General features: G+C 40.1%; 2 protein-coding genes across 3 annotated transcripts in view; one reads left to right on the plus strand and one right to left on the minus strand.

Moving 5' to 3' along the window:
* Nucleotides 1–360: 360 nt before the first annotated feature.
* Nucleotides 361–13,568, minus strand: LOC144658803 (large ribosomal subunit protein bL20-like). Its single transcript, XM_078519290.1, has 5 exons — nucleotides 13,425–13,568; nucleotides 9,182–9,292; nucleotides 8,965–9,042; nucleotides 6,200–6,265; nucleotides 361–693 (listed from the first exon to the last, which is right to left on the minus strand). Exons 1-5 carry the CDS (start codon nucleotides 13,557–13,559, stop codon nucleotides 634–636), a joined length of 450 nt encoding a protein of 149 aa, XP_078375416.1. The 5' UTR covers nucleotides 13,560–13,568; the 3' UTR covers nucleotides 361–633.
* Nucleotides 13,569–13,618: 50 nt separating this feature from the next.
* LOC144658793 (coiled-coil domain-containing protein 63-like) overlaps nucleotides 13,619–20,474 on the plus strand; it is a 40,788-nt gene continuing 33,932 nt past the window's right edge. For both annotated transcript variants that reach the window (XM_078519275.1, XM_078519274.1), the window contains exons 1-2: nucleotides 13,619–13,684; nucleotides 18,818–18,893. In XM_078519275.1, the coding sequence (XP_078375401.1) occupies nucleotides 18,836–18,893 (58 nt within the window). In that variant the 5' untranslated portion in view covers nucleotides 13,619–13,684; nucleotides 18,818–18,835. The remainder of the gene's footprint in view (nucleotides 13,685–18,817; nucleotides 18,894–20,474) is intronic.

Below are 20,474 nucleotides of genomic sequence, written 5' to 3' on the forward strand. Positions count from 1 at the left end.
TTATGGAACACATCCACTGCTTTTTTGCCTCCCTTGTTCATCTTTCATGTCTCAGAGCCATAGAGTAACACTGGCACCACCAGTGTTTTATACAACCTCAGTTTTGTTTTCCTCAAGCCTCAGTTTTGTTTTGTTTTGTTTTTTTGTTTTCCTATAAACACTTGGAATGAAATGTTAAGCCCCCCTCCTCTTGAATGACTTAATTTACTTTGAGCCCCCCCTCCCCATCCTTGCTTTGATTTTCCTTTATGACCCCTCTTTGTGGTTCCCCCCCCCCAGCCTGATAATTATTTCACAGTCCCTTAGAGTGACATTATAATGCCATTACCGGTATATCCCTAGATAACTTGTTGAGTATCATCAATGACAAACAAAGTAAAATTTATTTATCCCATATTACTCTCAAATTAAAATAGGGATTATTGCAACACTTTTAACATCACATTACAACATGGATTGGGGAAACAGCTTGTTCAGACAAAGTGCCCATGATAAATAAGTAGAAAAATCTGGCTTTTGTTTCATATGGGCAAGATGGATGACATAGTAGCTGATCAATCTTTGTGATGCAGCCTTCTTCACTACGGTAATAACCACAGTGCGGTTTATGATCTTCTTGGAGGATTGCATTTATTACTGGACAGCTGCCAGTAAGCCATCTTTCAAACGACTCTTTCCAAGTTCTGCAAGGGCCTGAAAGATAAAATTTACCAAATTAGTCCTCCTGATTGTTCTCTACAATGTAATAATACAAAATGTGTAATATCAAAGATATGTCACTCCATGCTTGTGACGGACTAGTCCAAACCTTTTAACTAATTACTCTTGCGGTTTGTTGTGGTTACGTCTCGCATCTGATTGGTTGCAAAACAATAAACATTTCAGAAATAATTTTTGACATTCACACTTTTTTGGTTTCGACTGTAAACAAATATCGGTAAGAAGAAAGTTACATCTTTGAAAGGAATAAGTTAAAACGTTTAAAAGAAAAGATTCAAAAAGTTATTTATCTCTGTACATAATAGGTACATGTATACCCCTAAACTACCTTAAGGTTACTATTTTTAGCGACTACTAATTTTAATGATTTTTTCTGAGCGACTATAAAATTTAGCGATTTTCCGAAATTTAAAAAAAAAAAATTTTAATACATAGCTAAGATGGAAATATATGTTCAGCAATAGAACAAAGTCACTTGAAATTGAACAAACATTATCATTGACAAAGTGGGTCCTCGTCAGAGAAATTAGTCATTCTCCACGATGACGGCGATCCCAGCTCTCTCCCAATCCTTCTTAATTGTTGCCCGACCTTCACCGAGACAAATTTTAGTGAGTACTAAATTTAGAGATTTTAGCCCAACTCACTAAAATCGCTAAAATTAGTAGGCGCTAACAATAGTAACCTTAAGGTATATCTTATTGTGCTGCTCCCATTATAGTGGTTAATTTTAGTTTTGTTGCATCTCACATTAATGTTATGGCGCGCAAAAAACGACACAAGACCGTGTTGTTGGGCAATAGTGGGCAGGGAATGTACTGGCAAGGCTCAGATAAACCCACCGACCGGATAAAAACCCACTGGATGGGGGGCCTCGGCACATGGCGCCATGCCGAGGGGGTGCCCCATGCCTGTACTGCAAGGAGGACATTGTTGCTGGAATAATTACGTGGGGCCAAGTTAACCCAGCCAGAGTAACAAATGTCCCCTCCCTGATGGGGCTCCAGCACAGGGCTGAAGGAGTGCCGCAGGCAGCAATTCCCCGCCCATAAGTTTATTTAAAGTCATTATAGTGCATTACCGAGTGAACAATGATAAACTAAGAACTTAGTAGAACCTTATAACAGAGAGATACAATCCATAATGTTCGAATTAGTTGCAAGTACTTAATGTAACAAGATAAGAGGGAGGGTGGGAGGGAAAACGCTTGGAGCAAGGTACGAATTTGCAGAACACAGAGAAGGGTGAAAGTGATTACTTGCATGGAATGTTACGCTTGAATAGCGATAACTAAATATGGGAATGAATGTGCGGATGAGAACCGCAGAGATGAATGTGGGCTCACCTGAGCCAAAGGTTGCTTACCAACATTAACCTTTATTTTATGCTAAAATATCAATTAATGTTATGGCGTGCAAAAAACACAAGACACAAGACCGTGTTGTTGGGCAATAGGGGGCAGCTGTGCGAGGCTGTGCGAGGCGAAGTTTGCACTATCCAGACCACAGACAAGCAGAAGGGCACGCAGGTTATCGGTAAGCGATGCTCGGGTAAGGCTGCGCCCATCGTGGAATGTGAAGAGAGGCTGGGGGGTAGTCTGTCCATGTGTTTGAAGAAGGTAGTCTTGAAGGGCGGTGACGGCGCATAAGTTAGAGTTTGACCTAGCAATCGTGAGTTTGGCTGTCTCGCGGAAAGGGTCAGTTTTGGACTTTTTAATTGTAATTTCAACAAAATCCGGACTAAAAATGTTGGGTTGAAAATTGATATCAGCTCTGGATAAGTGAGTATGGGGATCAAACTTGCCATTGCAAGTAAACTCACTACTTCGAAGAAAACCAAAAAATGCTAGGGTGAAAGCAGCCCATAACATGGAAGAGTCAACTTCCTGGGAATGAAAAGGCTTTAATTTAGAGTAAATTTTGTGGAGGACCGAAATCTTAATGGGATAGGGCTCCCGTTTGGAAACACCCTGCGAACACTTAATGCCTGGTAAAGTTTTGTAAAGAAGGGGCATAGAGGAAAGGTCCAGCGGAAAACCAAACTCAGTATGCAAGTTTTTTACTGCTGCCAGATATAGTTCCATAGGAAACCGTATTGGAAAGGTGAGTAGCAAAGTGAATTAAGGTAGTCTCACTACTGGGTAGCAAAGGGGTATTGGGGGAAACCAGCCCATGGTGAAGGCAGAAATGAATGAACTGGCATTCCCCGGAAGAGTAGGTACGGCGGGTGGTCACTGCAACCGAGTGGTAGATGAAACTGGCCGCCTGAAGAGTCAAACTTTGGTCAGGAAATGAGGGATCTGGCAAGGAACTGGCGAGAAGGTGAAAACGGGCCATCTGGAAGCGAGAGAGACTGTCAGCGATGCTGTTGTCTAGACAAGGGACATGTTCGGCAGAAAATGTAAAATTGAATTTTAAGGTTTGCAGAGTGATTAAACAAACAAGATTCATTATCCGGGAAATTTTAGAGCTTTTAGCAGAGAGAATAGCAACGGTTGCTTGGTTGTCACAGTGAAAGCAAATTCTCCTATTAGCCCATAGGGGAGCCCAGAGCATACAGGCCAGATAAATGGGATACAGCTCTTGCCACTGGATGCTTATGCCGGTGGCAGGGTTAAGCTGGTGGGAAGGGGCCATCTGCCCTGGAACCAGAGGTTATTGAAGAAACCCCCATAGCCAAAGGCACCTGCAGCATCGGTAAAAAAGTGAATTTGGGGAGAGGACTCAGTAAAAGGGGGAAGAAAAAGGCTAACCCCATTCCAGTGATCAAGGAAAATTTGCCACATAAGAATGTCCTTCCTGAATTCCTGATTGAGGGAAATAAAATGCCCCGGGTTGCGGACCCCCCTAGTGAGATTGATAATCCGTTGCAGGACGACCTGGGGAGATAACCCGACAGGCGAAGTGCAAAGTACCAATGAGGGACTGAAGATCATGTAGACGGCAAGATCTTTTGGAGGACCAGGAGGCAAGCATTAAGCGGATATGTAGTTTGTCCCCTGGAGGGGCTCATAGGACAGAGTGAGGTTAGCCCATAAACTCGAGGCACTGGGTGGGGTGGAAAGTTTTCTTTGGGGCAAGAGGAATATTTAGTTCCTCAAATAGGGTAAGAACCCGGCAAATGGCTGTGGCACAACGGGAAAGTGGTGGGGGCTGGGCAATAAAGAAGTCATCCAGTATATGTATAATGGAGGGGAAATTGAGGTGGTTTTTAACTACCGGTAGCCATTCCAGGGCATCAGAAAGTTGGTTGAATAGGTAGGGGGCACTTTGAAGGCCAAAGGGGAGAGCTTTGTCGAAAAAGAAACAACCCTTCCAGGACATGCCCAATAATTCCCAATCGTCGGGATGAACCGGAATAATGCGGAAGGCAGATTGGATATCGGTTTTTGTCATGAAACAACTGGGGCCATGTTCAAGGACCAAGGAAATGGCATTGTCAATACGAATATATTGGAGGGTGAAAAGTTCGAGTGGGATGTTGGCGTTCAGGCTGTCGGGGGACCCTTTGGGGAAGGAGAGGTGGAAAATAGTGCGCCATTTTTGGCTATTCTTTTTGGGGACCAGCCCAAGAGGGTGGATCTGAAAATTTGGGAAGGGGGAGGATTCAAAAGGGCCTGCCAGGCGGCCAAGTTCAACTTCCTCCAGGAGGTTTTCTTCAATGAGTAAGGGATGTTGATGAGCCGAACGAAGGTTTTTTTGCAGTTTTAGGGAAACGGTTGCCTTGGTAACCCACCCGAAAACCCCAAGTTAGCCCAGCAGTAAGGTTAGCTACAAAATTTTGATTAGGGTGGGATTTAAGGAGATCAGTTAAGAGGGGGATATTCACAGGGGTCTGAGGTGTCATAGCCAGCAGGGCTTCAGCGATTTGATGATTTCTTATCAGTCTGGCCTCTAGTTTTTGAAGGGGGGTCGTCGTGGCCGTAAGCTGGGTGGTCTCCATGGCAGGTTTTGCAGCGGTGGCTGAAAGGGCAGGGGTCCTGGCTGAATTTGGTCCCTCGGTTGTAGTTATTGCAGAGTCCACGCTGGGTATTGTTGGGTCTAAGGTCAGAAAGGGAGCACCCGTAAGAATAATGGTCCCCACTTCCACAAATGGAACAACAGGATTTGGCCTGCCCCGTAAATTTCATGAGATATAGCTGAGGGTCCCGTCCCCCCCCCCCCCAATTGGTGGAAAGATTGCAGGCTGCTTGCCGACGGAAATCGATGTCGTAAGAGAGCCATGCAAAGCCCGCAAACTTCCGTTGGGCTGATTGGATGATTTCCTGGTACGTGAACAACTCAACCGCCCTTCGGGGAAAGGAGGTAAGCAAAACTGTACAATATACAGCGAAGGCGGACAGCCATTTATTGATAGAATCGACATGAGTTTTCTTCTTATGGGGATTAGGGAGATCTACTTGTTTCCCACCAACAGATATGGACACTCCTGTGAGCTCGTTATCGGTTAATAGGGACGAATTTTCTGGCAGCAGTAAATCAAACTCAACGTACTTTGTTTGGTCTTCGTTGACACGTGGTCAGCAAGAGTTGATGATTGCGTTGTCAAAGGTGAAAGCACATCGGCGTTTGAAGACGTAGACGGCTGCGAGAGCAGGCTCGCCACAAATGATGGGTCCCCAAGTTGCCGAGTTGTTGACCGCTGGGGAGACGAAGCAGACGTTGAAGGTGCTATTTGAAGTGACGAGACGTTTTGCTGGGGCAGCATAATGTTCTTAAGCTTTTCGTCGACGATATTGCCAATCAACGAGGCCAACTGCACTGGATTGAGTAGGGGGTTCGACGCAAGGGCCTCAATGCGAGCGCCATCTTGCTGGGCCGGTTGATTGTTGCCGTTTTCTTCTGGTATTATAATGGCGTCGTTCTCCCGCGTGGGATCGCGGGGCTCATCTGGAACGCCACTTCCACCAGGTTGCTGGTTGTTTGAACGAGGTTGTTTGGCTGCCGATGCGGCCTCGGCTGAGTCAGAGTTTCTCGTGCGGGTGGTCGAGGAAGGTGGAGGTGTGATCGAACCAAGACGTTCGACCAACTGTTCACGCGATCCCGTAATGGGCAAGTTGTTTTGCGCCAGTAAAAGACGTAGGACTTCGTTGGTGAATCCAGAAGTTTCCATGGAGTCTTGTTTTAGCGGTGGGCGAAGGAAAAAGAGACACTGTTCAAAATTGAAAACGTTTGGAGCAAGGTACGAACTTGCAGAACACAGAGAAGGGTGAAAGTGATTACTCGCATGGAATGTTACGCTTGAATAGCGATAACCAAATAAGGGAATGAATGTGCGGATGAGAACCGCAGAGATGAATGCGGGCTCATCTGAGCCAAAGGTTGCTTGCCAACATTAACCTTTATTTTATGCTAAAATATCAATATGTTACAAACTCCCTCCTTCCCTCCCTCCTTCCCTCCCTGCCTCCCTCCTTAACTCCCTCCCTCCCTTCTTAACTCCCACCTTCCCTCCCATACTGTTTACTTTATAAACAAACCTTGAAAGATCTTGGTTCATGTATGGCCAGTTCAGAAAGCATTTTCCTGTTCAGCTGAATATTACACTGTTGATTTAAGAGAAATAAACATATTGTTTACAGTTAACCACAAGTATGTTGCTAGCCTGAGAACCACATGGCTCTGTATCTGCATTTACTTCGTGATGTGCACTGTTAGGAAGGCAACATGAAATATGCAGGTCTTTGGTTCACATTCACAAAATAAATTAGTTCTGAGTACAGAGTTCACCTTGACTTTGTACATTTACCGGTAATTATATAGCCGTCAGTAAATCCTATATTGTCAGCACAGCTATTTTTCCTTAATTTCTGGGAACTGTCCAATTTAGGATTAAATTTGGATAGTTTCAATTAGGATTTTTTGGTAAAATTCATAATCTGTCCAATTTAAGATAAATTGGACAGTTTCGTCTCGGCCAATCAAATCGAAGAAAACACAACATGTGATGGATATTAGCCAATTAGTACAAAGCATAGCGTCAGCGCTGTAAACTGGTCGCATTGTGAGTCGACAATGGCGGAATTTTATGGAGCAAGTTTGCTACGTTTTTCTATTCCTTTTGAGCTTTTCAGCAATAGAAACAACAAAGAGAAATTTTCTACGTTGTCAGAAGAGGAGCTTGCTACACTAAGAAGCAAAAACCAAGAGCAAAACACCTCCAATAGTACAAAACTTGGGTAAACGTAAATGCAGCGAAGCGAAGCAAGAAATCTGTCAGATATTCATCGCCGTGAGGCATGAGCTAGATGCAATTCTTTATCGTTTTTTGCTGAAATTCGAAAAGAAAAGACGGCGATGAAGTACGGACGAGATAGTGGAAAGGAGTATGTCAGATTCAAGAAGTTGTAAAGCTCTTCGGACACTTTGTTTACGACTTTCATTGATTGATGCAGTGTTTTCACTCACTTTGTAGCAAGCTTCGCAAACTCAGGTGAATAAAATTGCACTGTTTTGTTTAAGTTTTATTTGTGAAGACAATGCTCTGAGTGAGTTGCATGTGCTGTGTTATGCCTACTATAATTGTTGAATGCTTTTCCCGTTCTGGACATAAGTTTATTGTTTATGCTGGATTGACTGACTACAAGCTATATAATTAATATGTAACCGGACTACATGCTTGTCCAATTTTGGAAATAATTAGATTCAAAAAATTCCTCTGACAGCCAAATTGGACTCGGCCTACGGCCTCGTCCAATTTTGGCTGCCCTCGGAATTTTTTTCATCAAATTATTTCCAAATTGGACAGCATGTAGTCCAATTACGTATACAAAATTACCAACTGGTCAACCTCTGACCAGTTGGGATTCTGATGCTCGCCAAAACATAGCTTTCTAATCAATCAGAGCACTGTCTGAAATTATCCAAACTTTAGGTACCAATCCAACCCTCCAAGTTAAGACTATTTTAGTCGCCGTGGCGACTAAAATTTTGGAGCTGGCGACTAAATTGGAACCAAAGTTGCCAGCCTGGTGACTAAAATTGAGGAGAAGGATTGAAAGCGCAAGCTTAATTTAGCGACTAAAATTTTTCACTGGCGACCAAACCTGAGCAGTCGGTGGCCAAATGGCCACTAAGGAAAAAAATAAACTTGGAGGGTTGCAATCATGCATGTTATGATATTTTAGCCTTCCATAAGGTCTAACTAAAGATTATTCACCAATAATTGACTAACTAATGGCCACCATTTTTTATCAGATAAATATTGCTTGTTATGTACCTGGAGTATTTGCAAGTGCTTTGCACTACGCAAACTGGAAATTATTGCATTTACAAAGTTTTACCAATGAAAGCAGACTGAATATCGCATGTATTTATGGAAAAAAAAAAAACCATTCAGCTCACTACACATGTAGAATAGATACTAGCATCCCAGCATCTGGTATTTAGCCAGATGGGTTTCCAGGTGGCCTATGAAAATTAAATTATGAATTGCTGTATTAAGAGTTACTTCTTAGCAAATTTGGAAATCGTTATTTAAATTCTCCCTCAAAACTGCAGAAGTATGCTATACATGCTTAAATTTTGTCCTCAGACCCTCCTTAAGGGTGGAGTCAGGCCTTAATAGCAATCTCTGAATTGCCACTTTTCAAATCCTGGCAAAAAGCTGGCCCAGCATGTGCTGTAGAATCACCAGAAAAGAAAATTTTACAAATGTAATGTGTACCTAGCAATAATGAACAAAGATCAGTATCCAAACTCCTCTTTCTGGACTTAAACCTTCCACTTCATAATTTGCAGAAAATAAATGCATTGGATACTTCTAGTACCTAACTACAGTGCTGTGTGCTATAATTACATCTCTTTTACATCTTTTTCCAACCTTTCAATCATGTCAGTTTCAACTGGCCAATCAAAATATATGTAATGGGGGCCAATTAGGAAACCTAATGGTTCACTTGGCCCCCATTCCCTAACTTAATAATAAAATAATACATATATACACCTAATATTGCAATAACATTGTCATAGAAAAAAGAAAAAGATAAATAGGAATTAATAAGCAGTTTCATAACTGATAGCATTTACAAAAAACACACAAGTTTTTATCTGCACCCTTTCAGTCCACTTTTTTATGTTATAACAAGATAAATTGATTTATTCGAATTTTGAGCCATTTTAAGCTGTTTGTACGAAAAAAAAATTATTTTCATTTTTAACTTTTTCCTTTTTTCTTTTTTTTTATTACGACCTTAATGCAATAAGGTGTATGTGCAGCATTGCAACACAGACATAAGAATCATACCTGAGCCATTTTACTGATGAATGTTGAATAGTTGATATTGTGTTCTCTGGTAGCAATATTAATTCTGGCGATCCACAACTGAAAAAGGAAGTGTTGAATAAGTGACAACAGTCATGGTCAATGGATATAAACAAAACCAACTTACAGAAGAAAAAGAAGAAGAAAAATTGTTTATTCAGTGACATGATATATACGTAAAAGCAGTGGACATGCTTACCGCACGCATTTCTCTTTTCTTCAACCTTCTACTGATGTACTGATACTGCAGAGCTTTCTGCACTCTTCTTATTGCTATACTATAGCAGTTCTTGGAACGGCCACGAAAACCCTATAAGAAACAAACAGTGTTATTTTGTTCAAACACTGCAGATCCTCATAAGTAAACAAGGTAATAATTCCTAAGGGTTCACTTATACCCAGTGATGTCCAGTTATGCACATAATGTATCAGTCAATTCCAAGCGAGATCATGCCCCCCTCTCCCTGGGCAAACCCCAGCCATTTGTTTATTTATTTTTTCAAAATGTCTGATCAACCAATTGCATGGTCAAATGCCCCTTTGGTCAGGGCTGAAATGTCATTGTGAGTTGGGTTTTCTCGTAAACACTTGGTCTAAACCCCAGGGTGCATTCCGTGTACACGCCACACTGAAGATACACCAACTATTTTTATAGGTCTACGGTCAGGTCCTCTATTATTTTTACCTAAAATAAGTAATCTGTACACCAGTTCATAGGTGCGACTACAGCGGTCAAATGCCCGGGGGTTGCCAGGGGGAGGGGGGAATGATCTTGCTTGGAATTGACTGATACACAAGCGTGAAACATTTTGGGCAGTCAATCAATCAATCAAACCTTATTTTAATAGACAAGATTGCACTAGTGAACAAAACCCTTTGAAAGGAAATGATCCATTTTTTTTCAGGAAAAAGGAAGAAGTGCAAAATTCCTTGTGGACGTTAACGAGGAAGGTGGGGGTAGGGGGGGATGACCAAAATGTCCAGTTGACGTTTCGCCCAGACATTTAGCAGGGAATTTAAACCTGTAACACTCTGTCTGCCATTTACATTGTCTGCAACGTGGAAAATATGCTAAATATTCCCTCCTTTATTTTATGTTCAAATACCAAACAAGTCAAACAATGCAGCCCTGGATCACAGGCAGCCCACGCTCACGTTTGGAGCGGTCGGTAGGTATATATTGGTGTTGCATAACACTAGACCGTTGAGAATATTCACTTATGTCCAGGATTGAACGCAAGTATTGTTTAATGAGTACTTCATGTTTGACTGTGTTATTTGACATTTTCATATTACTTCATATTTGACAGATTTTTGTGTGTTTTGGTGAACTTTTATCAATGAGGACACTTTGTGATGCCTGTCATGAGGAACATGCATCTAATTTGCGTTCAATCCTGGACATATCTGAGAATATTATAAGGCTTTGTATGGGATTTGGGTCGATTTTGCCGTATTTATGCTTAAAATACTGTAAATATACAAAATAAACTTACTTTTGCCATTTGCTGTGTCCTCTTGCCTGTTTTGCGTCTTGAAGTGGTGTTTTAAAAATTGACTAAAACACCACTTCTAGACGCAAAACAGGCAAGAGGACACAGCAAATGGCAAAAGTAAGTTTATTTTGTATATTTACAGTATTTTAAGCATAAATACGGCAAAATCGACCCAAATCCCATACAAAGCCTTATAATATTCTCAACGGTCTAGTGTTACGCAACACCAATTTATACCTACCGACCGCTCCAAACGTGAGCTTGGGCTGCCTGTGCCTGGATAAGCTAGCAAATTATCGCGCCGATCGTAGCGCGCGTGGCTTTTTGTACGCAATATATAAATTACCTTTCCTAATTATATAGCTGTCAGTAAATTGTATATTGTCAGCGCAGCTATTTTTCCTTAATTTCTGAGAACTGTCCAATTTGGGATTAAATTTGGATAGTTTCAATTAGGACTTTCAGGTAAAATGCACAAACTGTCCAATTTAAGAAAAATTGGACAGTTTTGTCTCAGCCAATCAAGTCAAAGAAAAAACAACATGTGACGGATATTAGCTAATTAGCACAAAGCATAGCGTCAGCCCTGTAAACTTGTTCGCATGGTTAGTCGACAACGGCGGAATTTTATAAGGCAAGTTTGCTACGTTTTTCCATTCCTTTTGAGCTTTTCAGCAATAGTAACAACAAAGAGAAATTTTTTACGTTGTCAGAAGAGGAGCTACAATCTTTGACAAAAGTAGTTGACACATTGACTTCGCTCTGCAGTTTTTATGACAAATTTACCACTAGTTTATAAATTTCATGACTCTCTGCTAAAATACCCCCCTCCCCCCATCCAATGTTGTAAAATGGTAGCAAAGGACTCTTAGAAACAAACTACAACATTGATTGGGGGGAGGGGGTTGGAAAGGTGGGGCAAAAGGATGAAATTGGTCCACATAACAATAAAAAGGGCGTAAATTGACAATGTGTCAACACTTTTGTCAATGATTGTAGCTACACTAAAGGTGGCTAAATTATAAACATACGTAAAATTTTACGCACGCGATTACGTGCGTCGAATTTACGTTGTCCAATTTCCAATGCCACGTTTTTTTCCAGGTATTTACGCACGTGACGCACACGTTTACGCACGTAGCGATTTTGGGGGTTTTGAAAAAAGTTGAACTTTTTCGCGGCTGTCTGCGGTTACGCAACGATTTACCCAATCATACTTTTGGATTTCGTCACATGACACCACTTACCATGTGGAAAACCATTTTGTTTTAAATCGCCCATCGATTTACTTGGTAAAACATTCAGATGTAGAAACACTTCTCATCGAGAAAGTCTTAACATTTCAAAAAAATAATCTATAGAACTGGCTACAGAACCAAATTACACGAACGCAGTAGTGAAAGAAAACGCCTGGCGTCAGGTCACGTAGGCTTTGAACCGGGAATCCGGGAAGGTCGCCTCAAATCTTCTTTTACTTGATGGCGTCTTTCGGAAGTATTTATAAAATGCCTCTTGGTCATATTCACGCATTTCTTTTTCTAGCGTGTGGTACAAAGTGTTTTCATGGCAGCCATGTTGGAAGAGTCAAACAACAAGATATTTGCATAAAAATGTTAATGATTTTTTCCCAAAGGGAAAACAACTTATTGTTTCACTTCTCCAATATGGCCGACAATCACGCACTCTATTCACCAACTTGATAATTCAGTATGGCGGGCATTTACACACGTTCAACGCGCGTAAAAAGGAAACGCTTTTTATTACTTTTTACGCGACAGTGGAAATTTGCCTACGTATCTTTTTTTACGCACGTTTTACGTATGTAAATATTTACGCGTCAGTGGAAATCCACCTTAAGAAGCAAAAACCAAGAGCAAAACATCTCCAATAGTACAAAACTTGGGTGAACGTAAGTGCAGCGAAGCGAATCAAGAAATCTGTCAGATATTCATCGTCATGAGCTAGATGCAATTTTTTGTCGTTTTTTTGCTGAAATTCGAAAAGAAAAGATGGCGATGAAGTACGAACGAGATAGTGGAAAGGAGTTTGTCAGATTCAAGAAGTTGTAAGGCTCTTCGGACACTTTGTTTACGACTTTCATTGATTGATGCAGTGTTTTCACTCACTTTGTAGCAAGCTTTGCAAACTCAGGTGAATAAAATTGCACTGTTTTGTTTAAGTTTTAATTATTTGTGAATACAATGCTTTTAGTGAGTTGCATGTGCTGTGTTATGCCTACTATTGTTGATTGCTTTTCCCGTTCTGGACATAAGTTTATTGTTTGCGCTGGATTGACTGACTAAAAGCTATATAATTAATATGTAACCTCTGACGGCATATACTAAAACCCGAAACAACGAAACGAAACCACCGAAACGAAACCACTGAAACCACCAAAACGAGCGAAACGAAACCGCCGAAACAACCGAAACGAGCGAAACGAAACGAAATCACCGAAACAAGCAAAACTTCAAGATTTTCGCCACTTACCGTACTATACACCCCGTTTAGCCTACTATACACTCTGATTAGCCTACTATAAACCCCGGTTAGCCTACTATACACTCCTGTTAGCCTACTACACACTCCGGTTAGCCTACGTTTCACTTAGGTTAGCCTACTATGCACTCCGGTTAGCCTGTTTACGGTTAGCTCTCAATAATTGTAATGGGTTTTGCTTGTTTCGGTGATTTCGTCTCGTTTCGGCCGTTTCGGTTGTTTCGGCGGTTTCGTTTCGGTCGTTTCGGTGGTTTCGCTCGTTTCGGTGGTTTCGTTTCGGTGGTTTCGTTTCGTTGTTTCGGGTTTTAGTACATGCCACCTCTGACAGCCAAATTGGACTCGGCCTACGGCCTCGTCCAATTTTTGCTGCCCTCGGAATTTTTTTCATCAAATTATTTCCAAATTGGACAGCATGTAGTCCAATTACGTATACAAATTGAAGCTTACCTTTGCAAGGGCAAGGATTTTCTCTCTTTTCAGAGCTCGACTAGGAGGCCGTCCGCGAACCATGCCTGGTTTGTCGATGTTCTCACGCTGCCGGGCGCGCAGAAAGAAGCCTTCGCGACCTCGCGACCTGATCATTTACTGAGCTCCTGGCCTGGGTACCAGCAGAAATTTCCATGACAACCACCTGAGTTCGAACACAGATCAGCTCGAAGCCATCTTGTATGGTGTATTTTCAGAGGTCGTAAGAAGAAAGCAATTTGGTAAGTTTACTGTTCCTTAGGCAACTTGTCAATGAAAAAAGCATGATTTAATTTCGTTTTACCTCAGGACCCTCGCAGTGAGTTTACATTTAAACATTTACCACGTTCGATCAGTTGCAAAAATCCCTCCTGTCTCTTTGAGCTTGTAAGCTTATATTTTTACGTTTTAAGCTTATCATCTGGCATGGCCTTATTCTTTTTGCCAGTTGGTATTCAGTCAAATGAAAGCAACACGTTCAAGTCGCCAAATGCAATCTTTTTGGTGTACCGTAAAAAAACCCTCGTCTAAAAAACCTCTGTCAGTAAAAACCACATAAGGTGGTAGTTTTTGTAAGCTTACCGGTATTTGGTTTTATTGAGACAAAGAGTAGCATTTTAAGTAAGTTTCTTACTTAAGTTGTCTTATATAAAAGAAAATGACTCTTACTTCATAGGCACTTAAACTCGTTTACATGTACAACATTCAATTTGTTGTTAACAGTTGTCCTTCTGATCAAGCTTTGAAGATCGTCCATGTTTGGGCCCATTTGAGCCTGGTTTCAGTAGTAGGACTAATGTATCAGTTAATTCCAAAACCACCCGTTCCTCCCCCAAGGCATACCCCAGGCATTTGAGGTTACTGATAACCTTTTTGGGTACCTTTCGGAAAATGTTATGTGTGCGCTTCATTTTCGGCGAAACCATGGCTATCTATATATCTGCAAGACAGCGAGACTGTATCTTTTCTGCAAGCCTGAGACCCTTTCAGCCATGCAAAAGAAATCGAGACTCCAAGAAGGTGTAAAAGAAAAGTTCGACACGACGAGACCCCTGGAATTTGATTAAAATTTTGCAAGACACACATTTTTTGAAGGACCATTCACCACCCCTGGTTATGAAGTGTAGAATCTAAATACAGCACCGCTCAAATGCAAGTTACCACCTCTCGTCTTGTTTCTCTTGAGATGCGTCTCGTTTCTCGCGAGAGTCAGTGAAGCGTTCAGTATGGAATATATTACTCGCAAGAGGCCGTATTGTATCAAAGATTTCTGTCTGTAGTGTGTTGCCAAATTGGTGAAACTGAAATTAAATGTATCAACAAAGAGCTCAATTGACCCGATCATTCGCAAGGATAAATCAGTTTAATGATTTTCTTCTCCGGCATTGACTTTACTTGGGCTCGAAACATTTTTTTTTTTCAACAACAAGTTTTCATTCATGTAACTATGATGTAAATCGTTGAACAACATTTAAAGTTACGTATACGGTCCGCAAGGTTTCTTTCACATTTGCAGATAAGATTTCTTTAAGAACAACAAACATGCTTGTGTAAATATTCTTCCGAAAGAATGTCGCCGGCCGCCACCATGCTGTCGAAGCGAAAGTTATCTGAAACATATTCAATCGAAATTGTAAACCTAGCAAAATTTTGATTCAACAGATCAAACGTTAGAATTGTCTAAGGGTGCTTACCATTAAGCCAAAAAAAAAAACACGGAAATTTCGGTTGAAAGTCAAATGGAACAGCAATTTTCCGGAAATTCCGTTCAAAAATTGTGGAGTACGTTTTGAGGTATTCCTTTTATTCTGGTTGGAACAAACTGTCGGAAATGTTCTTACCATTTGAACGAATCTTCTGTTTCCAGGCCCTTTTTAGCACCTCCGCGCAGTTTTAGTCGTGTTTACAATATGGCGTCTTTATACCAATTTAGAACGTGTATGTTCACCTCGACCATAGAAATGCCAGCACTTTTTTAACAGGAGAAATAAGCTGCCTGCCTCTGGTATTCCACGTTGGAATTGTTTATGTGTTCATATTTTTTCTCGGGACATGATCTAGCTCGAACGTGCCAATTTTCACTCGGCTGCGAAATTCACTCGTGCGTAGGTGGGAACAATTACCTCAAAATAACCTTGTATTCTGTTTAAATCGCGTCTCATGGAACAGCTGACAGCAGTAAACAGCATCAGCCCATCTTCTTCGACAAAAAGTTTGTTTTCTACCTCGAAGTATTCAGTTATATAGACAGAAAACAAACCTGAATTTGGCGCTAGTTCGAGTGAGCAGGAAAGAACGCCTGGTAGAATAATGGTAAGCGAAATCTCATCCGGTTGGTCGGTATATTCGGAAAATCGCTTGCCATTATGCAACGGTCACACCAACCAAATTTTTCTTACAAATGGTAAGCACCCTAATTCATAAGTCGTCTTGGCAGACGAATTATGAAGATAGTTGGTTTAGACCGATAATCCGTCTGTTTGCCCGTATTTATACACAGACGAATTATCACACGAACTAAAAAATGCTCGCCTAATTAAAATGCAAGTTCGTCCGGACGAATCATCCATCTCTAGTATAAATCGGGCCTTTCACAACAACATACGAATAACAGTAAACTTATAACGCTTTACATGTAATTATTTTGGCCTATTAGTTTTGCTTGAACATTTAAAAAACAAATAGGAAACAGTTTCGTTGAGATATCCCTTTTATTCGGCATACAAACCTGTGTATCTTGAAGCTGCGAGGGTTAAATCCTAGTTTGTCGTTCGTAGCAACGAGTTCAAGCATATTTTGTGTAAAAGTAAACATTGCAAGTTTTATGAATGAACATTGGCGTTTTCTTCATTTTGTTGTAAGTGGGGCATTTGGCCAACTAAAATGTTAGTTTTATGTGAATAGTTTGTAATCCCTAACATTTAATCCAAAAAGAACTACATGCATTTACCCCAGTAAAAATATGGGTGTGATCACTGTGTGATCACGGGCGTGATCACAAAGTGTGATCACGCGTAAAAACTTTTACGCGTGATCACCGCGTGATCACGCCGTGATCACACCGTGATCACGGAATATATTGTGATGGAAGGTGATCACGCCTTGGTACGCTGGAACCCGTGATCACGGTGGCGTGATCACGGTCAGAAGAATAAAAAATTGCGTCAAGCACGGTCTCAAGCAAAATATCCTTGAATTTGTTAGTGAAACAAATGCTATTCCTAAATAAAACATCTAAACACCTTGATGAAATTGATTAAGTCTTTATTTTTATAACATGCTTTACAACTTTCACGGAATGTTGGCCGTACGTACGAGTGAAATCAATTCTAAAGCAATTAACAACTTGTTGTGAGCAAACGCTAATGCACTTAGGACTAGCACCATTACTGTAACTAACTTGTAACCAAATAAACTGTAAAACAAATTATTTAAATGATGAAGAGTCAAGACGTTTTATTCGCAACAGTTGACCGTTGGTGAGTGCGCCATTTTGGAAAGCTTTAGTCGTACTAGTCATTCTTCGATTACATTGACGCTTGTGTAAAAATTTCTATATTGACCAGCCGTTTTAGCTGACACTTGCTCACCTCGATTTGCGAATTGTCTCGGTTCCTTCGATTCCCTCGTTGCAGAATTCAATTATCCAAGAAGTAATGTTTTGTAGAGAGCGGTAAACCAACGGTTATTTCAACTTGCCGAACGGACTAAATCAACATTTGTGCTTCCATGATCTCGATCTATAGTGCTTCCATAATGTCGATCTAACGTAGACCGCAGTTACATTGTTGCATTTCCACACTTAAACTTACAAATCTGTCTTTAAAAAGGCAAATTATTTGATCAAATTTTACATCATTAAGCGAGCTATAAAGGACTTTCCCGCTGTAATATCAACGGTTGACTTCAATTTTGTAACATGAGGAAGCGGTATTGAATACAATAAACGTGTTGTCAAAATTGACCAATCGGGTTTCGTCTGTGCTTCATGAAACTTGAGATTACATTGCGGTCAGCTATTTTTGCACCTAAATTCTGTCACGTATTTACGAAAGCCAAAGAGCGCTGAAAACATAAAAAAGATTTAATGCTGAGAAACAGAAGAAACGAAACAAGCAGTGTTGTTGCAAATTGTTTCCATGTGACCACGAGCTATTATGAAGCCAAATCAGTCAGGAAAAACAAACGATTGCCAACTTTGTCGGCAAACTGTTATTAATGTTTTCATTAATTCTGACACAGTAATCACGACAAAAGCGCGGACTTTCATCGGTGAGTAAATTACGATTTTGAAGAAAAGGGACAACAAACAACAACAACAACAACAAAAAGTTTATTTGAACTGTAAATTACAAAAAATAAAATTAATGTTTAAACAGTAAATAAATTAAAAATACATACAGTTGCTGGTCACCCAAAATAACTAAAAAGCTAAACTAGTTGGGTGACCACCATTTATTAATTTAAAATAAATATATCGTCAGAAAAGAGGCATTTTACATTTTACAATTTTACACAATTAATTAAGGTGGTAGATTACAGAACAAATAATTCTTAAACACGTATGTACAACAACAACAGCAAAAAGATAATAGTAAAAAGAAAAAGGAAAGAAAAAAAAATGAAAAATGACAGAAATACCAAAATTAAATTATTAGTAGAAAAACTTAATAGAAGTTAATGAAATGCAATGATAATTCTCTTTTAAATGAATAAGAAGATAGAATCTTAAATCTCTCATCAATTTCATTCCATAATATAAGTCCGTAATACAAAAAACTACAGCTTATACCATTACTTAAATCTTTACATCAAACTTGAGTTAACGTTGCTACTTTCCGAAGCAACAGTTTATATTTAAGTTTTAAACGATCCGCTTATCAAGTGTCGTATTTAAGTGTTATCGCACTGCCGGACAAATTGCTACATTGAAATTAGAACACTGCTGATCTTACCGTTGCAGATGCTCAAGAATTTAGTTTAAGATTATATTAATTTTGGTACGTCATTTTCAAGGCTTCTATCTTGCTCTCTACGGGAAGATGTAGTTTGTCTATCGCCATAACTATAACGTGATCACGGTGAATTGGCAGTGATTACTCTCATCACGGCGTGACAGGGGTGATCACAGGTGTGATCACTCCCATCACACTGTGATCACGCTGTCCCAAAGGCGTGATCAAGGTAAAAGGCGTGATCATGTCGTGATCACAGGCGTGATCCATGATCACACTGTGATCACAAAATATTTTTACTGGGGTTAAGCGTTTTAAAATAACAATATTACCGGTAATTCTGTTTACTTCTTATTAAAAAGTTTACTGTATTTGATATAATTAAATAACGCAGTTATATTTTCTTTATTTGAGTTGTAGGTTTGTTTAGAATTCAACATGCAAAGAGTCCACAGTAGACGATCTGAGGGAAGTGAGGCCGAGGTCGATGGACTAGGTGTGTCATAAGTCCTTTTCTATTCTGTGCATTTTATGCTTATAAGCCTATCAAAATGTGCTCTTAACACATTCCAGTGCTGAATAATGGAGAAAGTGTTCAGTGCTAATCAGTAGATGCCTGCCTGAAATTTGAACCCATCCCCATAATTAAAAGTTTGAAAAAAAGATAAAACACTGGGAGACTCAACATTCAACTTTTATTACCATTTGATAAATTATTTGTTTTAAAGGTCATCATCATTGCCCCGAAATAGAACCAGGGTTGCAAATATTTTTTTTACTTCAAAATACATTATGTAATCTTGGTCAGACAAAACAAAATTGTGGTTGGACAGATTTTTATTCATTGTTGCCGTAAAACGATTTACAGTCAAAAAAATTGTCCAGACATCATGTCCAACCACAATTAGGATTTCGTCAGACATGAGCAAATTTTGGTTGGCCAATGTCCAATGACTGTTGTTTGCAGCCCTGAGAACTAAACATAGATTTTCAACCAAACTTTGCCTACTTGTTGATTACCTTAAGGGGACTTAAGAGGGCGTCCGTGTTACAGCGGATAAGGCACTTTTCGGACCTTCACCGATTTCCCTGATTTTTTCAGTGAAAGTCGACAATTATATCCCAGTAACAAATATCACATTTATTTGGATCAATTCGATATTTTATATTTTTTGCGAGGCGATTTTCAAAGTCACCTCAAAACCATGCATTTCGCCATTGGAGACTCCGTAAACTTGCTATAAATGACGGTCGCTGCCAAAACTTTATTACTCAATTCAACGAGCTGATTATTTTAAATATTGAAGTTTCATCTTCCCTCGATAGTGTAGAGGTTTAATAATTGAAATCTATTTAAGTTTCGTTAAGTGATGATTTTTTTAATTTAACTCCCAACAAACTCCGGAATGTGCAAAGCGTGACATGCCTGTAGTTGAAAGCCATTTTCTCGAATGTGGGACCTGATCTAGAATCGTGTCTATTGTAACTTAAAAGTACTAACACCATAGTAGAAAAGTATGAAATAAAATTTGTGGGCACTCTTTACTGCGCGCCGTACAGAGCTCCATGAATTTCCCAAATATTCGCCATTTTGATCCAAAACAAAGAAAACGCTTGAGCGACCGATAAACCAATTCCAGAACCGTAAATGTTTGGAGATGTGTTAAATACTGCTAGAAGTCGGACTGTAAATGTAAAATCGTTTTCTTTCGCAGTTCCAACCGTTTTATGCAATTTCTCGGTATTTTCAACGCTCACAGCAATAAATATATCACTTTGATGAATATGCAAATTTCGGCATAAGCCCGTGTGTCACGGAACATCTGTATACCGCAACAATTTGCCTAAAAACGTTTTCCAAAGCAATTACTTCCTTCTTACCTTACCTTCTATGTAAAAGCTTTCTTTTCGTTTGTGGCTGTAGAGAAGCTGTTTTCATTTCCCACGCTGCGATGAAAGAGTGTTTGTTTTGCCGCAAGACTGACTTGTTCGTTTCAGTCTAATTCAATTAAAACCGGCCAGGCTGCCTAGTTTGTCAAAACCCGGGTTTTTGTTTTCGTCGCTTGGCCTTTTCGAG

This window comes from Oculina patagonica, chromosome 6 (assembly GCF_052425735.1).
Source record: "Oculina patagonica isolate OP01 chromosome 6, crgOcupat, whole genome shotgun sequence".
Taxonomy (NCBI): Eukaryota; Metazoa; Cnidaria; class Anthozoa; order Scleractinia; family Oculinidae; genus Oculina; species Oculina patagonica.